Source organism: Anomaloglossus baeobatrachus, chromosome 1 (genome assembly GCF_048569485.1).
Source record: "Anomaloglossus baeobatrachus isolate aAnoBae1 chromosome 1, aAnoBae1.hap1, whole genome shotgun sequence".
NCBI lineage: Eukaryota > Metazoa > Chordata > Amphibia > Anura > Aromobatidae > Anomaloglossus > Anomaloglossus baeobatrachus.
The window spans coordinates 132,255,537-132,268,876 of record NC_134353.1 but is presented as its reverse complement, the minus strand read 5'-3'; the positions used below and the strand labels follow the sequence as shown (position 1 = coordinate 132,268,876).

The window sequence follows — 13,340 nt, the reverse complement described above, 5'->3', positions numbered from 1 at the left end:
TGGGTCATCACTGTAGTCAAGTGTATGGCCAATTACAAAAAAAAAAACCTCTTAATATGTAAAATTATGTATATATTTATAATTATTCTAAATTTATATTTATAGATTTTGTTTTATATTTTTTGCGTTTGTTGCTCTTTACTCCTACCACAAAGTGAAGCCACAAGTCAAGCCTAAAGGTTTCAAAGGTTTCCCTTTTTGGCCCTTGGATGTTGATTATTGGGGAGATTTAATCTGCAGCGTCTTGAAGGGTTTTTCCATAATTGTCTTAATACCTTAATTGGATAGAGAAGTGTCTGATTTCCCATGTTCCCAGTGGCGTATTGCCCCAATGGTTGCAAACCACGGTGGTGATATGGACTTTATTGGGTCGGGTGTCAAGGGGTGGTGCCAGCGCTGACACCATTAAAGCTCCCTTCCGTCATCACACTTTCAGATATATTGGCATCTGGAATACTGATATAGCTGGAAGCAATGATGATAGACTGCTATGGGGCCCCTGCATGTTCACATGTACGCCCCTGCATGTTCCCGTGTACGCCCCTGCATGTTGCCGTGTACGCCCCTGCATGTTGCCGTGTACGCCCCTGCATGTTGCCGTGTACGCCCCTGCATGTTCCCGTGTACGCCCCTGCATGTTCCCGTGTACGCCCCTGCATGTTGCCGTGTACGCCCCTGCATGTTCCCGTGTACGCCAGTGCATGTTCCCGTGTACGCCCCTGCATGTTCCCGCGTACGCCCCTGCATGTTCCCGTGTACGCCCCTGCATGTTCCCGTGTACGCCCCTGCATGTTCCCGTGTACGCCCCTGCATGTTGCCGTGTACGCCCCTGCATGTTCCCGTGTACGCCAGTGCATGTTCCCGTGTACGCCAGTGCATGTTCCCGTGTACGCCCCTGCATGTTCCCGTGTACGCCCCTGCATGTTCCCGTGTACGCCCCTGCATGTTCCCGTGTACGCCCCTGCATGTTGCCGTGTATGCCCCTGCATGTTCCCGTGTATGCAGTTGCTCACCTCCCAGTTTATGTGACGTGGTTAGCCTAGCACGGCTCTGAGTGGATAAATGTCACTTTTAGGAAAACATCCTTCACATGGTTGGTAGATGTCCAATCTCTGTATGCTCTCTAGCATATGGTATTAAAGGGGGTTTTCCAGTTTTGGACAAACTCTACCCCCGGCTGCAGTTTGGTTTATAAAACAACTGATGTCCTCGGCAACTGCTTGGTCAGCGCTGCAGACAATCATAACCAAAGAAGCAACAGTGAGACGCAGAGATGGAACCAGGGAGGCTGAAAAAAAGCACAGTTTTGTTTTTTGTTTTAAACAAATGTCAGCAAGAGGGGTGAGGGGTTTTCCCAAACCCTAAAGCACCAGGTGAACCAGCAATATAGATGAATGGATCCCTGACCAAGTGTAAACTTGCAGCAGTATCACAGACACACTGCAATGTCTGGTAACAGTTTACATGTTATAGTTTTGTAATTCCATCATATTTTGTGGAAAATATGAAATTTAAAATATACTTATACCAAACATGCGTACATTAAGGGTGCGTGCCCACGATCAGTGTTCACAGCGTTTTGGACGCAGCATGCTTCAGCTGTGTCCAAAACGCTACATTGTACAGTACAAGCACAGTGGATGGGATTTCTAGAAATCCTGTGCCCATTGTGCGTGTGTGGCCCACAGTGAAAACTAACCTGCGGTGCGGATTTCCAAGGCCGCAGCATGTCAACTCTTTGCTGCGAAGTCGCAAGTGTTCTCCATAAGGAGAACAGAAGCAAGAGACCGCAGCACAATGAATCCTGATCGTGGACACGGGCCACTGCGTTCTCCTGCGGAGAAGACCTGCCCCTCAGGTCAGGACCCCCCGTGTCCAGGACGCAGCGAGTCCTGATCGTGGGCATGTTCCCTAATGATTAGAGTATTGCCGTTATGAGCTATCAATGTAAGAAAGCATGAGGAGGAGATCTGAGCATGAGGGAAGAGTAGGGCGGTAAAGGAAAAAAAATTTTTTAAGATTTTTGGTAATATCTTTATTTTCTACATGATTGCATTAAAAAAAAATTAAGGCTTTCAAGTTTCATTCTGGCCATATCATCTAATATAAGATTATAGTGCAAGGTATCTGTCATACATACAGTACATAATATGGTATCCACCATACACAAATTCACAATAGATGGTCACAGCTCACCTCCTCCCCCTCTCTTCACAATGACCTGTGCATAGGTCACTGAACATATCACGTAAAGAAGTCTGAGTCCTCTTTGACGACAGGATCTGATGATTTACAGCAGCTACTTGGACCATGTCTCTATAAATGCTACTAAAGGCCCCATTACACACAACAAGATCGCTAACGAGATCATTGCTGAGTCACAGTTTCTGTGACGCAGCAACGATCTCGCCAGTGACCTCGTTATGTGTGACACCTACCAGCGATCAGGCCCCTGCTGTGAGATCGCTAGTTGTTGCTGAATGGCCCGGACCGTTTTCTTCAAAGGTGATGTTCTGCTGGGAAGGACGCATCGCTTTGTTTGACACATACCAATGACCTCCCAACACGGTCCCAACGCCCGCTGAGATCGTTATACAGGTCGCTGATCGTTACTGGGTCGTTGGTAAGGCCTGACCGTGTGACATCTCACCAGCGACTTACCAGCGATCCTTATCAGGTCGTATCGTTTTCGGGATCGCTGGTAAGTCGTTATGTGTGACTGGGCCTTAACAGAAGCCTTGTAAAGTAATTTCCCCCTTCCCCGAATCTGATTTCCAAGGGTGTCATAAAATGCTTTGGGATCCTTGCCTTCTAATCGAACATTGTGACCTTTACTTTCAGTTGATCAGTGCTGATGACTGAAGACCCCCATACACCTTAGAAAGTCTACAAATCATCTAATGAACCTCCCGCGAAGAGTTGACCATTTGAATGATAATGTCCCAGCCTTATATTTTTGTCAGGTAAAAGGCTCCGCCAGGAGAGTCTGGCAGTGGCTTATTCCTCTCATGCCATTGAAATCACGCAAACATTAGACCTCACTGTACTTATTCATTGTATAAAATGTGACCCCTCTAATGAATCTGTTGTCATGTGCTTGATGCCTTCTAGTAATGGCTGTGGCTGCCAGAGGAGAACCTCTGTCGATCTCCATGCCCGTGTAGGCTGAGCTGCCAGGTACAGAGCAGGAGCCATTATACGCTTCTAGCACTTTTATCTTCTGTATTTCAGAGAGATTTTTAGGCAAAAAAATATTTTGATCGTGAAATATTACTACCAGTGAGTGTCTGATTGCTGTACACAGCAGAGCCGTTTGAGTCACCACCGCTCGTGACCGCCCTGCCTCTCTGGAGATACTGTAATGTTGGCACCGATAACTATGTAAATTCTTACCACGTAATCATCTGTTAATTTCTAACTATTGTACAAGTTTTCTGTTGATGCTGCATGATGGATTCATTAGCCTATAGGAGGATATTGGATTTCTGTACATTTTTAGGATTATAATGTGTGAGTGATACTAATAATAAATAAAGGTGACGTTCCCCTGTATACAGACGTATGTGCACGTTTCGATGGCGGGAGGTAAAGTGATTATATTCACATCTTGTGTTACAGAGCATGAGCTAAAGATGCTGAAGACCGGAGGATTGTGAGGATTTGCCTCTGCCGGTCACCACCCATAGTGCGGAGCAGACCCTCACTCCGACAGCACAGAGAAGGTAAGCACAGATGCCTGCCGGAAGACTGGTGGGAACTGGCACCAAAAGGGTCACTACGAGCTGAAGCCCTGGTCCAGGTCATCATGGCTGTAATAGGAGGGTACACATTAGTCATATTATCCAAAAATGTGGTCCCTGATTAAGGCACTTGTAATGAGGACAGTATTACAAAGATACAGTACTAGAGCCTGGTATATACCAGGCCGTGAGCCAGTAGGCCTTATTTTGACATCCGTTTTACTTATAATTATAGAAATTACTCCTTAAATGTAGACTTCATATTCATATTATGTGTCACGCCCAGAAAAAGATACCTTGAATGTCTGGGCCCTGGGCCTGACACAGAACCATGTCCTGATTTGTGGACATATTATTTATTCCACGTTAGGTCACCATGGCTTTAAAGATCTGCCTTGGTTGAAAATTGACATGTGTTTTGTTTGTTTTTTTTCTTTCACGTGGGAACATCTATGTATGTCGTGATTTGAATCAACATGAGGTCCCTATGATACCGCTGCTGACAAACAGAGTCTACATAAAAATGCATCCTCCTGATTTTTGTCCTGTAGAGTTTTTTTCTCAGCATTGAATTACTAAGGAGCCATCAAACAGGTCAAAGGTGGCCAGTTATTTGGGTAATTTTTATGGTCTTTATGAAGGTGGTAGGACTCACAGGACTCTCCGGGGGTGGCCCTTTAGGTTGCTGTGTATGATTACCCTGAGAGCACTGCCCCCTTGGTAAAGACAATAAAAATCAGCACTAAATTAAAAGACCCATAGCTCTTGCACCATATAGCGATATTTATGGAAAAAAGCAGAATACTCACGGAAGCAGCGGGAATAAAATAAAGAGCAATAACTGGTGAAAATGTGGTGACTATTTTTTGGTTGCCCCCCTTTTTTTTTATTTATTTAAAGGGTTTTTTTCCCACAAACAACGTTAATTTTAATTAGTAGATCATGGAATAATAATAAGTTCAACAATTGGATCTGTTTACACAAAACGTTCCTGCTGAAATAATCTTCTATGTGTGTCCCTGCTTTGTACTGTGTAATGGCTGTGTCTGACCGTAGAGAGACATGGTCTGATCATGAAAGAGTATACAGTCATTACAGCACGGGATTGCAAATAATTCTTTCTTTGAGATGATAAAACATTTCTTAAAAACAGGCAGAGAAATGTTTAAAGCACAAAAAGAACCAGCTGATCCCATGCTGTAATGTCTGTATACTCTCTTTTGTGTCCTAGTCAACCCAGGAGCTGTGGTATGATTAGACCATGTCCCTGTACACTGTACAGTCATGCACCTGTTCACACGTCAGTTTGGTGAGTGCAATCAGTCTTTTTGTATATATTAAGAGGGTCATACCTTCTGACCGTGCACCCCTCCCCCACTTGTCACAGGTAATCTTATCCTATATAACAGGTTACTACTTGCCTATACACAGGAAGTTTGTAACCCAGAGAGAGGCTTCAGCATAGTGTAGGTACCCAGTTATGAGATATGCCGTGACGTGGCAACTGGGCAGATATAAAAATGGCCATTTCTATATGCTAAATATCTCATTTTTCTTAGATTTTCCTTAGCAGTAATGCAGGTCCATGTTCACACATTCATGGTTTCCATACTTTAGCATTATCAGAGTGCAAACTGTCTTTTTTTGTATTTTATGTCCTGTTCAGTTATGCACTTGTTCACACCTCAGTTTGGTGAGTGCCATCAGTCTTTTTGTGTACAGTCAGACACGGCCATTACATAGTACATAGCAGGGACACATACTGTAAATAAGATTATCTCAGCACAGGAACATTATTTTTAATCACATCCAATAGTGGAAATTATTATTGAAAGATCTATTGTTAAAATTAATTTGTTTGTGGGATAACCCTTTAAGTGTCTTCTTATAAACAGTGTTTGTCAGTGATTTTCCTCTGACCGCTCTGAGCCGTGCCAGGCCTTGTTTTTCTCCTCATGAATTTATGAACTTTGTTTGCTTTCGACTGTTGTTTGCTTAAATTGGCAACTTGGCAGCTGCCCGGTCCTGATTACACCGGCATAAAGTAAACACGGAGGAGAATCATCCGGCGCGGAGGAGTCTGGGAGCAGCACACTGAGCACAGGTTAATCATTAGGAGTCCTATTATAGCTTGTAAATTAGAGATGATAGCATTGATAATGGACGCATTTCCCTTCCTGATTTGTGTATTGGGACTAATTCTTGATCACTTCTCATCTTTTCAAAGACCAGACCAGCTTACAAATGCCTCCTACAAGGTTAAAGTGTGGGATTTCGTGTTCTCATCCATAAGAAGCCATAAGATGAGCTCAATTGCAGACAGGTACGTTTTTCTGTTGGAAGATTAAAATTCTGGTCCTCGGTTGTATGTAAGTCATCATAATGGTGATGCTACACTTTTTCCATAATTCCACCTTTGCAGATTTTTTGATTTTTTTTTTTTTTGGTGGGGTGGGGAACACGTAAGACTTCGCTTCTGCATATATGTCAGCAAATATCATGGCACGCAGCACATCCATAGATGCCCTTTTCCCAATGGAGTCCTGAGGAGTGTCCTTTTGTCCTTCGTCAGGCTCTGTGTTATCTGATGTGGAAAGTCTGCCAAAAGCACACTGTGGTGTGAACTGATCCCAACAGGTACTGTCTGATTGCAAATGGTAGCCATCACGATGATGATAATTGTCATACACTCCGTTACAATGCAGCTTTGTCTTTATAACATGGAGGATAAATGAATGTGTTAAAACTGTTCCTGCTAATGAAAGTGTTTTGTAGGGGGCTCTCCAGCCGCGCACACCCTGTGGAGCTGTTGGTATTTTTTGTAGCAGGTATATAAATTGGCCATTTATATAAGACTTCAGCAATGTAGAAATCCAAGACAAGTCAGAAAAACGATGCAAGACCTCCAGTTAAAATGGAATCTAGAAGGTTTTCTGCTACCCACCTTCCTGCCAAAAGTCAAAAATCCTAAGACCCATCTTTTAGCATATTTTACAAATGAAAGGAAGAGTGAGAGTCAAACTGCTGCTGACTTGACACCATCACATGTTTCGCAACGCAGTGATTCTAGAGCAATGCCCCCGGGGAAATATGCAAACAAGAAAACCGCGGAGACACCATCACGTTTCTCATCGCTGCCAGGAAACTAGCCAGGTCTTTCATCGGGAAGGAACAGCCACGGGAAGGGCAGTCTCCAGTCAAGGACACTGCCTATACCAAAACATGGTATCCATCCACACACAGCTGTTTCGGGGTATTTGCTCCTCATCAGTGTGGAGTAGGAATCTGGCTAGTGGGAGCATTGCCTAGTAGAAGACTACATAAGCAAGAATGGTTGACCTTAGGGAGATCAACATCCACACTGTGAAGACACCATCACATGTTTCTCAACGTATCACATACCCCGAAACAGCTGTCTGTGGATGGATAGCATGTTTTGGCATAGGCAGTATCCTTGACTGGAGACTGCCCTTCCCGTGGTTGTTCCTTCCCGGTGAAAGACCTGGCTAGTTTCCTGGCAGCGTTGAGAAACATGTGATGGTGTCTCCGCGGCTTTCTTGTGTGTGTGTGTGTGTGTGTGTGTGTGTGTATATGTATACATATATATAGTTTTATTTATATATATATATATATATATATATATATATATATATATATATATATATATATATATATATATATATATATATATATATATATATATTGTATATATATATATATTATATACGGTATATAATATAATCATTTATTATCCTTCGGATTGTTTTTTGTGTAACAGCAATCCAAAAGCAAAGGAGGAAATAATGGTTGTCACCAGTAGTGGCTTCATTTTTTTTTTTTTTTTTTTTTTTTTTTTAAATTTTGGCCTTAAAAAATGATAATTACAAGTCGGCAACATTTTTGATGTGCATATGCCACCCCAGGAGAAATACCACAAGGCTCCACAACCCCCTTGGCTATCAATGAGTGTATGGTGTATAAAGTATCACTTTAATTCCGTTCCCAGTGTGTTCTGTACATTTATGTCACCGCATTCATTCACTGATGCATGTCACTTGTTTAGGTGTTTACATGAAGATGTTGCTCCTACTAATTTTTTCGGTAACAATATTTTTGTCTTGATAGAGATGACGGGAGTAATTTTGATGGACTTTTGGAAGAAGATGACAGGGATAAAGCAAAACGGTATTTTGTGTTTTCATTCAAATATATAGAGGTCAGCTGGAAAGAGACATTTAGTTTGCAAAAATGAAAAACGTGTAGAAGAGGGTTTATTACACTGATATTTCAACATCCATCTGGAACATTAGACAAATGTTGGATGAACCCACCGATATCGACAGGTTCAGCCGACTGTCTAATGTGTATTGGTCCGATTCCAGATTGCCAAATGAGTACTACAGTGTATGGGAGAGTTGGCTGAGATGGCAAAGCGTCCATTTGGTCGGTAGTCATGCAATGTATGGCCATCTTTAACCACTTGTTAAAGGGATGGTCCTGTTTAAATCCACAAGTTTGCAGTCACTGTATGTGTGATTCTATGTGACTGCAGACTTGTGAATCCTCACATCGTACACACTGTGTGCTGTGAGGATTCACCGGGGTCAGAGCTGGGAACAGCTGTCACGTGGCTGTAAATATGCGATATGCAGACTTGCGGCTAGAATCCAACTAGATAGGCACAACATCGCTCAATGCAAGTGTATTAAGCGAGGCAGTGGGAATGTGGCCGGGAAACGCATATCGCATACTCGCTGCCACGTAACCACTGTTGCCGACACCGGCAAATCCTCATAGTGCAGTGTGTACGATGTGAGGATTCACAAGTCTGCAGTCACATAGAATAACACATAGTCACTGCAAACTTGTGGATTTAGACCGGACCATCCCTTTAGGCAGGTTCTGGTGGGACAATCAGTTTATTTCCCACTAATCCAGAAAAATACCATATCTTGTAGCTTTACGAGTCAGATTAACTAGAACAAATCTTGCCTCAAAAAGTGTTGTTTTGGGTGCGTAAATCAGCTCTTTATTCTTATGCAAATTTTAAAGGGAACCTGTCAGCAGAAATTTCGCCCAAAACATAAAAGATTCCCCCTCTGCAGCTCCTGGGCTAAATTCTAGAAAGGTCCCTGTTATTATTGTGCCCCATGTGAGACCAAAATAAAGACTTTATAAAGTGGTACCTTTTTGTATTCAGATCCTGTAAATGTGACACGGGGGCGGGCTGCCTGATGGCCGTTATTCTGCCCCCTGGTCCTGTATGCCACCCCCCATCGCTTCTTTCCATAGCTGATGCACCGCCCACTGCTCCAGCCATCCCCGCGCATGCCCAGTGCCAGTCTCACGGGACTGAGCAGTGTGACCGCTGGTGACGTGTGCGCAGGCAAGTGATTATGGGCGGGACTGTGATTGTTATCAGCAAGTACCCGCCCATAATCTCGTGAGCGCGCAAACCTCACCAGCGGTCACACTGTGCTCAGGGTAGTGCTATACTGTATGGGCTGCTTCCAGGGATGACGTCCCTTTTGTCACGTGATAGGGGCGTGTTCAAAATACTATCACGTGACAAAAGGGACGTCATCCCTGGAAGCAGCCCATACAGTCTAGCACTACCCTGAGCACAGTGTGACCGCTGGTGAGGTTTGCGCGCTCACGAGATTATGGGCGGGTACTTGCTGATAACAATCACAGTCCCGCCCATAATCACTTGCCTGCGCACACGTCACCAGCGGTCACACTGCTCAGTCCCGTGAGACTGGCACTGGGCATGCGCGGGGATGGCTGGAGCAGTGGGCGGTGCATCAGCTATGGAAAGAAGCGATGGGGGGTGGCATACAGGACCAGGGGGCAGAATAACGGCCATCAGGCAGCCCGCCCCCGTGTCACATTTACAGGATCTGAATACAAAAAGGTACCACTTTATAAAGTCTTTATTTTGGTCTCACATGGGGCACAATAATAACAGGGACCTTTCTAGAATGCAGCCCAGGAGCTGCAGAGGGGGAATCTTTTAGGTTTTGGGCGAAATTTCTGCTGACAGGTTCCCTTTAATGTAGGCAACAATATAAATATCCGTATATTCACACTGCTAAATTGTGTTCACAAATGTCCCTGACTGGCTGCACTCCTCTCTGTCTATAGGGTGTCTCGGAATAGGTCGGAGAAGAAGCGCAGAGACCAGTTTAATGTGCTCATTAAGGAGCTGGGCTCTATGCTGCCAGGGAATGCCCGCAAGATGGACAAATCCACAGTGTTGCAAAAGAGTATTGATTTTCTGCGGAAACACAAAGGTGTGTAATGTGGCACTGTCCAGCTGGTTTTCATCCTACCTACAAGAAATGTATTGTGCCCTTAGTCACATTATATAATCTGGTTTGTGTTTAATAGAATTAGAAAATCTTACTCCGGTCCTGGTTTCCTTTTTGATTGTATTTACCCTGCACAATTAGAACAGTCCTAGGAAAACTTGCTGCCCAATAACTGACCAGTGTAAACAGGCGACCAGTCATCCGACAAGTGAGCAAAACGCTTGCCAGGTAAAATGATTTTTAAACCTCCTTAAAAATCCGCATTCTCAGCCGCCTATCATCCGGTGTAAACTGAACCTTTGCTACCGAGAACAATGGCTGCCCATGCGCACAGAGTGATCTGCTATCCCATCATCTTCTGATCATGGAAAGTGTGTTGGCCTGTGTAAGGCCCGTATCACACATCCGGCATTTCGCCAGATTGCCGGATCCAGCACACTCCAGTACAGTGTTAATACAGTACAATGGCATCGTGGCAACCTCCAGTCACATGCTGTCATGTGACCGGAGCTTGCCGCGATGCCATTGTACAGTATTAAGGCTATGTGCGCACTGGGAAATGGAATTTTCTTGAGAAAATTCCGCATGCTCTCAAAGATTACCGCACCCGCGGTAAAAAACCGCGGCAAACCGCACCCAAAAACCGCATGCGGTTTGCTGCGATTTTATCGCGGTATTGCCGCGGTTTGGCCATGTGCGGGTTGGTACATGTGCTTATTGCAGTCAATGCAATAAAGCACATTGAAAAGAAAGAAAAAAAATATAATTTCCTTCTTAGATAGTAGATAGATAGATAAAGAGACAGAAGAATAGATAGAGGGATAGATAGATAGACATAGATAGAGGGATAGATAGACAGATAGAGGGATAGATAGAGGACAGATCGCTGCATTTCCCACGGTCGGCAGTGAGTTCACACTACCTGCCGTGGGAAATGACCGGTAATTACCTCTGCTGTCTGCTGCGAGGCTGCATTCATTCAGCGCTGTGTGTTAGTCGCGGCTGGATGTAAGCATCGCAGGACGTCGGACCTGTGGATTACGCCGGAGCTTTGTTGCGGGAGGGGTTAATAAAAGGGTGAACAAGGCTTGTTTGTGTTTTATTTAAAATTAAAGTATTTTTCTGTGTTTTATTCACTTTGCTTACGGGTTGATCATGTCAGCTGTCACATAGACGCTGCCATGATCAAGCCTGGAGTTAATGGCGGTGATCCACCACCATTAACCCCTTGTATTACCCTGCCTGCCACTGCTACACGGCGGCAGGAAGAGCCGGGGACACGCCGGTACTGCCGCATAATGCATGCGACAGTTCCGGGGCAGCTGCGGCTGATATTCTCGGCTGCCGGAGGGGGAGTGAGGCGCGGGACATTAACCCTGCCCCTCTCCCTCCCCAGCCTGAGAATACCGGGCCGCCGCTGTGTGCTTACCTCGCCTGGACGGTAAATATACAGCGGAGCCCACGTGTTTTGTTTTCTATATTTCCGTTTGCTTTCTATGTGTGTTCTATGTGTCTGTGTCTATGTGTTCTATGTCTTCTATGTCTGTGTGTTTACTCTCTGCACGGCTTCCTCTTCCTGTAATGACATCACTTCCCTGCAAAACCGCAAGCAAGCGATGTACATTACCGGAGGTAAACCGCGAAATACCGCAGGGAATAACGCAGGAAAACGCAGTGAACCGCACAGAATTTGCTACCTGCATTATTCCCTGCGGGATTTCACGATTACATTGGAGTCAATGGAGTGAAATCCCGCAGCTACCTGCGGAAAAGAAGTGACATGCAATTGTTTTTGCTGCGGGAATCCCACAGCAAAACATGCAGCTGTCAAAATCCGCCTAGTGCGCACAGGATTTTTTTTCCCATAGGTTTTGCTGGTGATTCACTGCAGAGATGTTATGAACATTGTCTGCAGCGAAACATGCAGCAAAACCGCAGGAAATCCGCGGCAAAATCCGGTAAGTGCGCACATAGCCTTTACAGTGTACTGGAGTGTGCCTGATCTGGCGACATGCCGGATGTGTCAAACGGCCCTAAAGAACATAACAACCACTTAAAGATTGGATGAATTCCCGTTCTTGTGCCTTCCCTTTTCTTTGTCGCTCCATTGGGAGACCCAGACAATTGGTGTATAGCTATTGCCTCTGGAGGCCACACAAAGTATTACACTTAAAAGTGTAAGGCCCCTCCCCTTCTGGCTATACACCCCCAGTGGGATCACTGGCTCACCAGTTTTGTGCTTTGTGCGAAGGAGGCAACACATCCACGCATAGCTCCACTTTTTAGTCAGCAGCAGCTGCTGACTATGTCGGATGGAAGAAAAGAGGACACATATAGTGTCCCCAGCATGCTCCCTTCTCACCCCACTGTATGTCGGAGGTGTTTGTAAGGTTGAGGTACCCATTGCGGGTACGGCGGCAGGAGCCCACATGCTGATTCCTTCCCCATCCCTTTTTACAGGGCTCTGGGTGAAGTGGGATTTACCGGTCTCCAGGCACTGAGACCGTGCTCCATCTACAGCCCCTGGAGAAGATGCTGGATGGAGCGGAGTACATCAGGGACATGGCCCTGCTTCCTCAAGGTACTCTGTGTCCCCGTGCATTTGGCGCTCACACCGCAGCATGCTGGGTGTTGTAGTGCGCCGGGGGACATCAGCGCTGCGGCGCCTGTGCCATGGCCTCATTCAGCTTTGCTGAAGCAGGCTCACTTATGGGAATTGGTCGCGCCGGCCGCTGGGACTGCGGCGCGGCTGGCACTTGTAGTGCGCCGGGGACTTCAGCGCGGCCTGCGCTTTTACGGCGGCCGCGCTGATAACTAGAGTCCCCGGCTTTTGCGGCCTGCTTCCGTTCGTTCCCGCCCCCAGACCTGCCAGTCAGGAGAGGGGCGGGACGCTGGCCACTTCCAGGAATCGGTCGCGCCGGCCGCTGGCAGCGGCGCGGCTGGCACTTGTGGTGCGCCGGGGACTTCAGCGCGGCCCGCGTTTTTACGGCGGCCGCGCTGATAACTAGAGTCCCCGGCTTTTGCGGCCTGCTTCCGTTCGTTCCCGCCCCCAGACCTGCCAGTCAGGAGAGGGGCGGGACGCTGGCCACTTCTATGAATCGGTTGCGCCGGCCGCTGGAACTGCGGCGCGGCTGGCACTTGTGGTGCGCCGGGGACTTCAGCGCGGCCCGCGCTTTTACGGCGGCCGAGCTGTTAACTCGAGTCCCCGGCTTCTGGGCCTAGTCTCCCTTCGTTACCGCCCACAGCCCTGACAGTCAGGGTAGGGGCGTGACGCTGCATAGAGCAGAGC

At 46.1% G+C, this 13,340-nt stretch overlaps 1 protein-coding gene across 2 annotated transcripts in view; it reads left to right on the top strand.

Annotated features, from left to right (window-relative positions):
* The first annotated feature begins 3,639 nt into the window (after nt 1–3,639).
* The window catches only part of CLOCK (clock circadian regulator), an 81,608-nt gene continuing 71,907 nt past the window's right edge, over nt 3,640–13,340 (top strand). The window contains exons 1-4 of one of the 2 annotated variants that reach the window (XM_075347051.1): nt 3,640–3,722; nt 5,968–6,063; nt 7,866–7,925; nt 9,885–10,033. In XM_075347051.1, coding sequence (XP_075203166.1) covers nt 6,044–6,063; nt 7,866–7,925; nt 9,885–10,033 — 229 coding nt within the window. In that variant the 5' untranslated portion in view covers nt 3,640–3,722; nt 5,968–6,043. Of the gene's footprint in view, nt 3,723–5,967; nt 6,064–7,865; nt 7,926–9,884; nt 10,034–13,340 lie in introns of those variants that run through there. The other variant, XM_075347050.1, reaches the window with a different exon arrangement.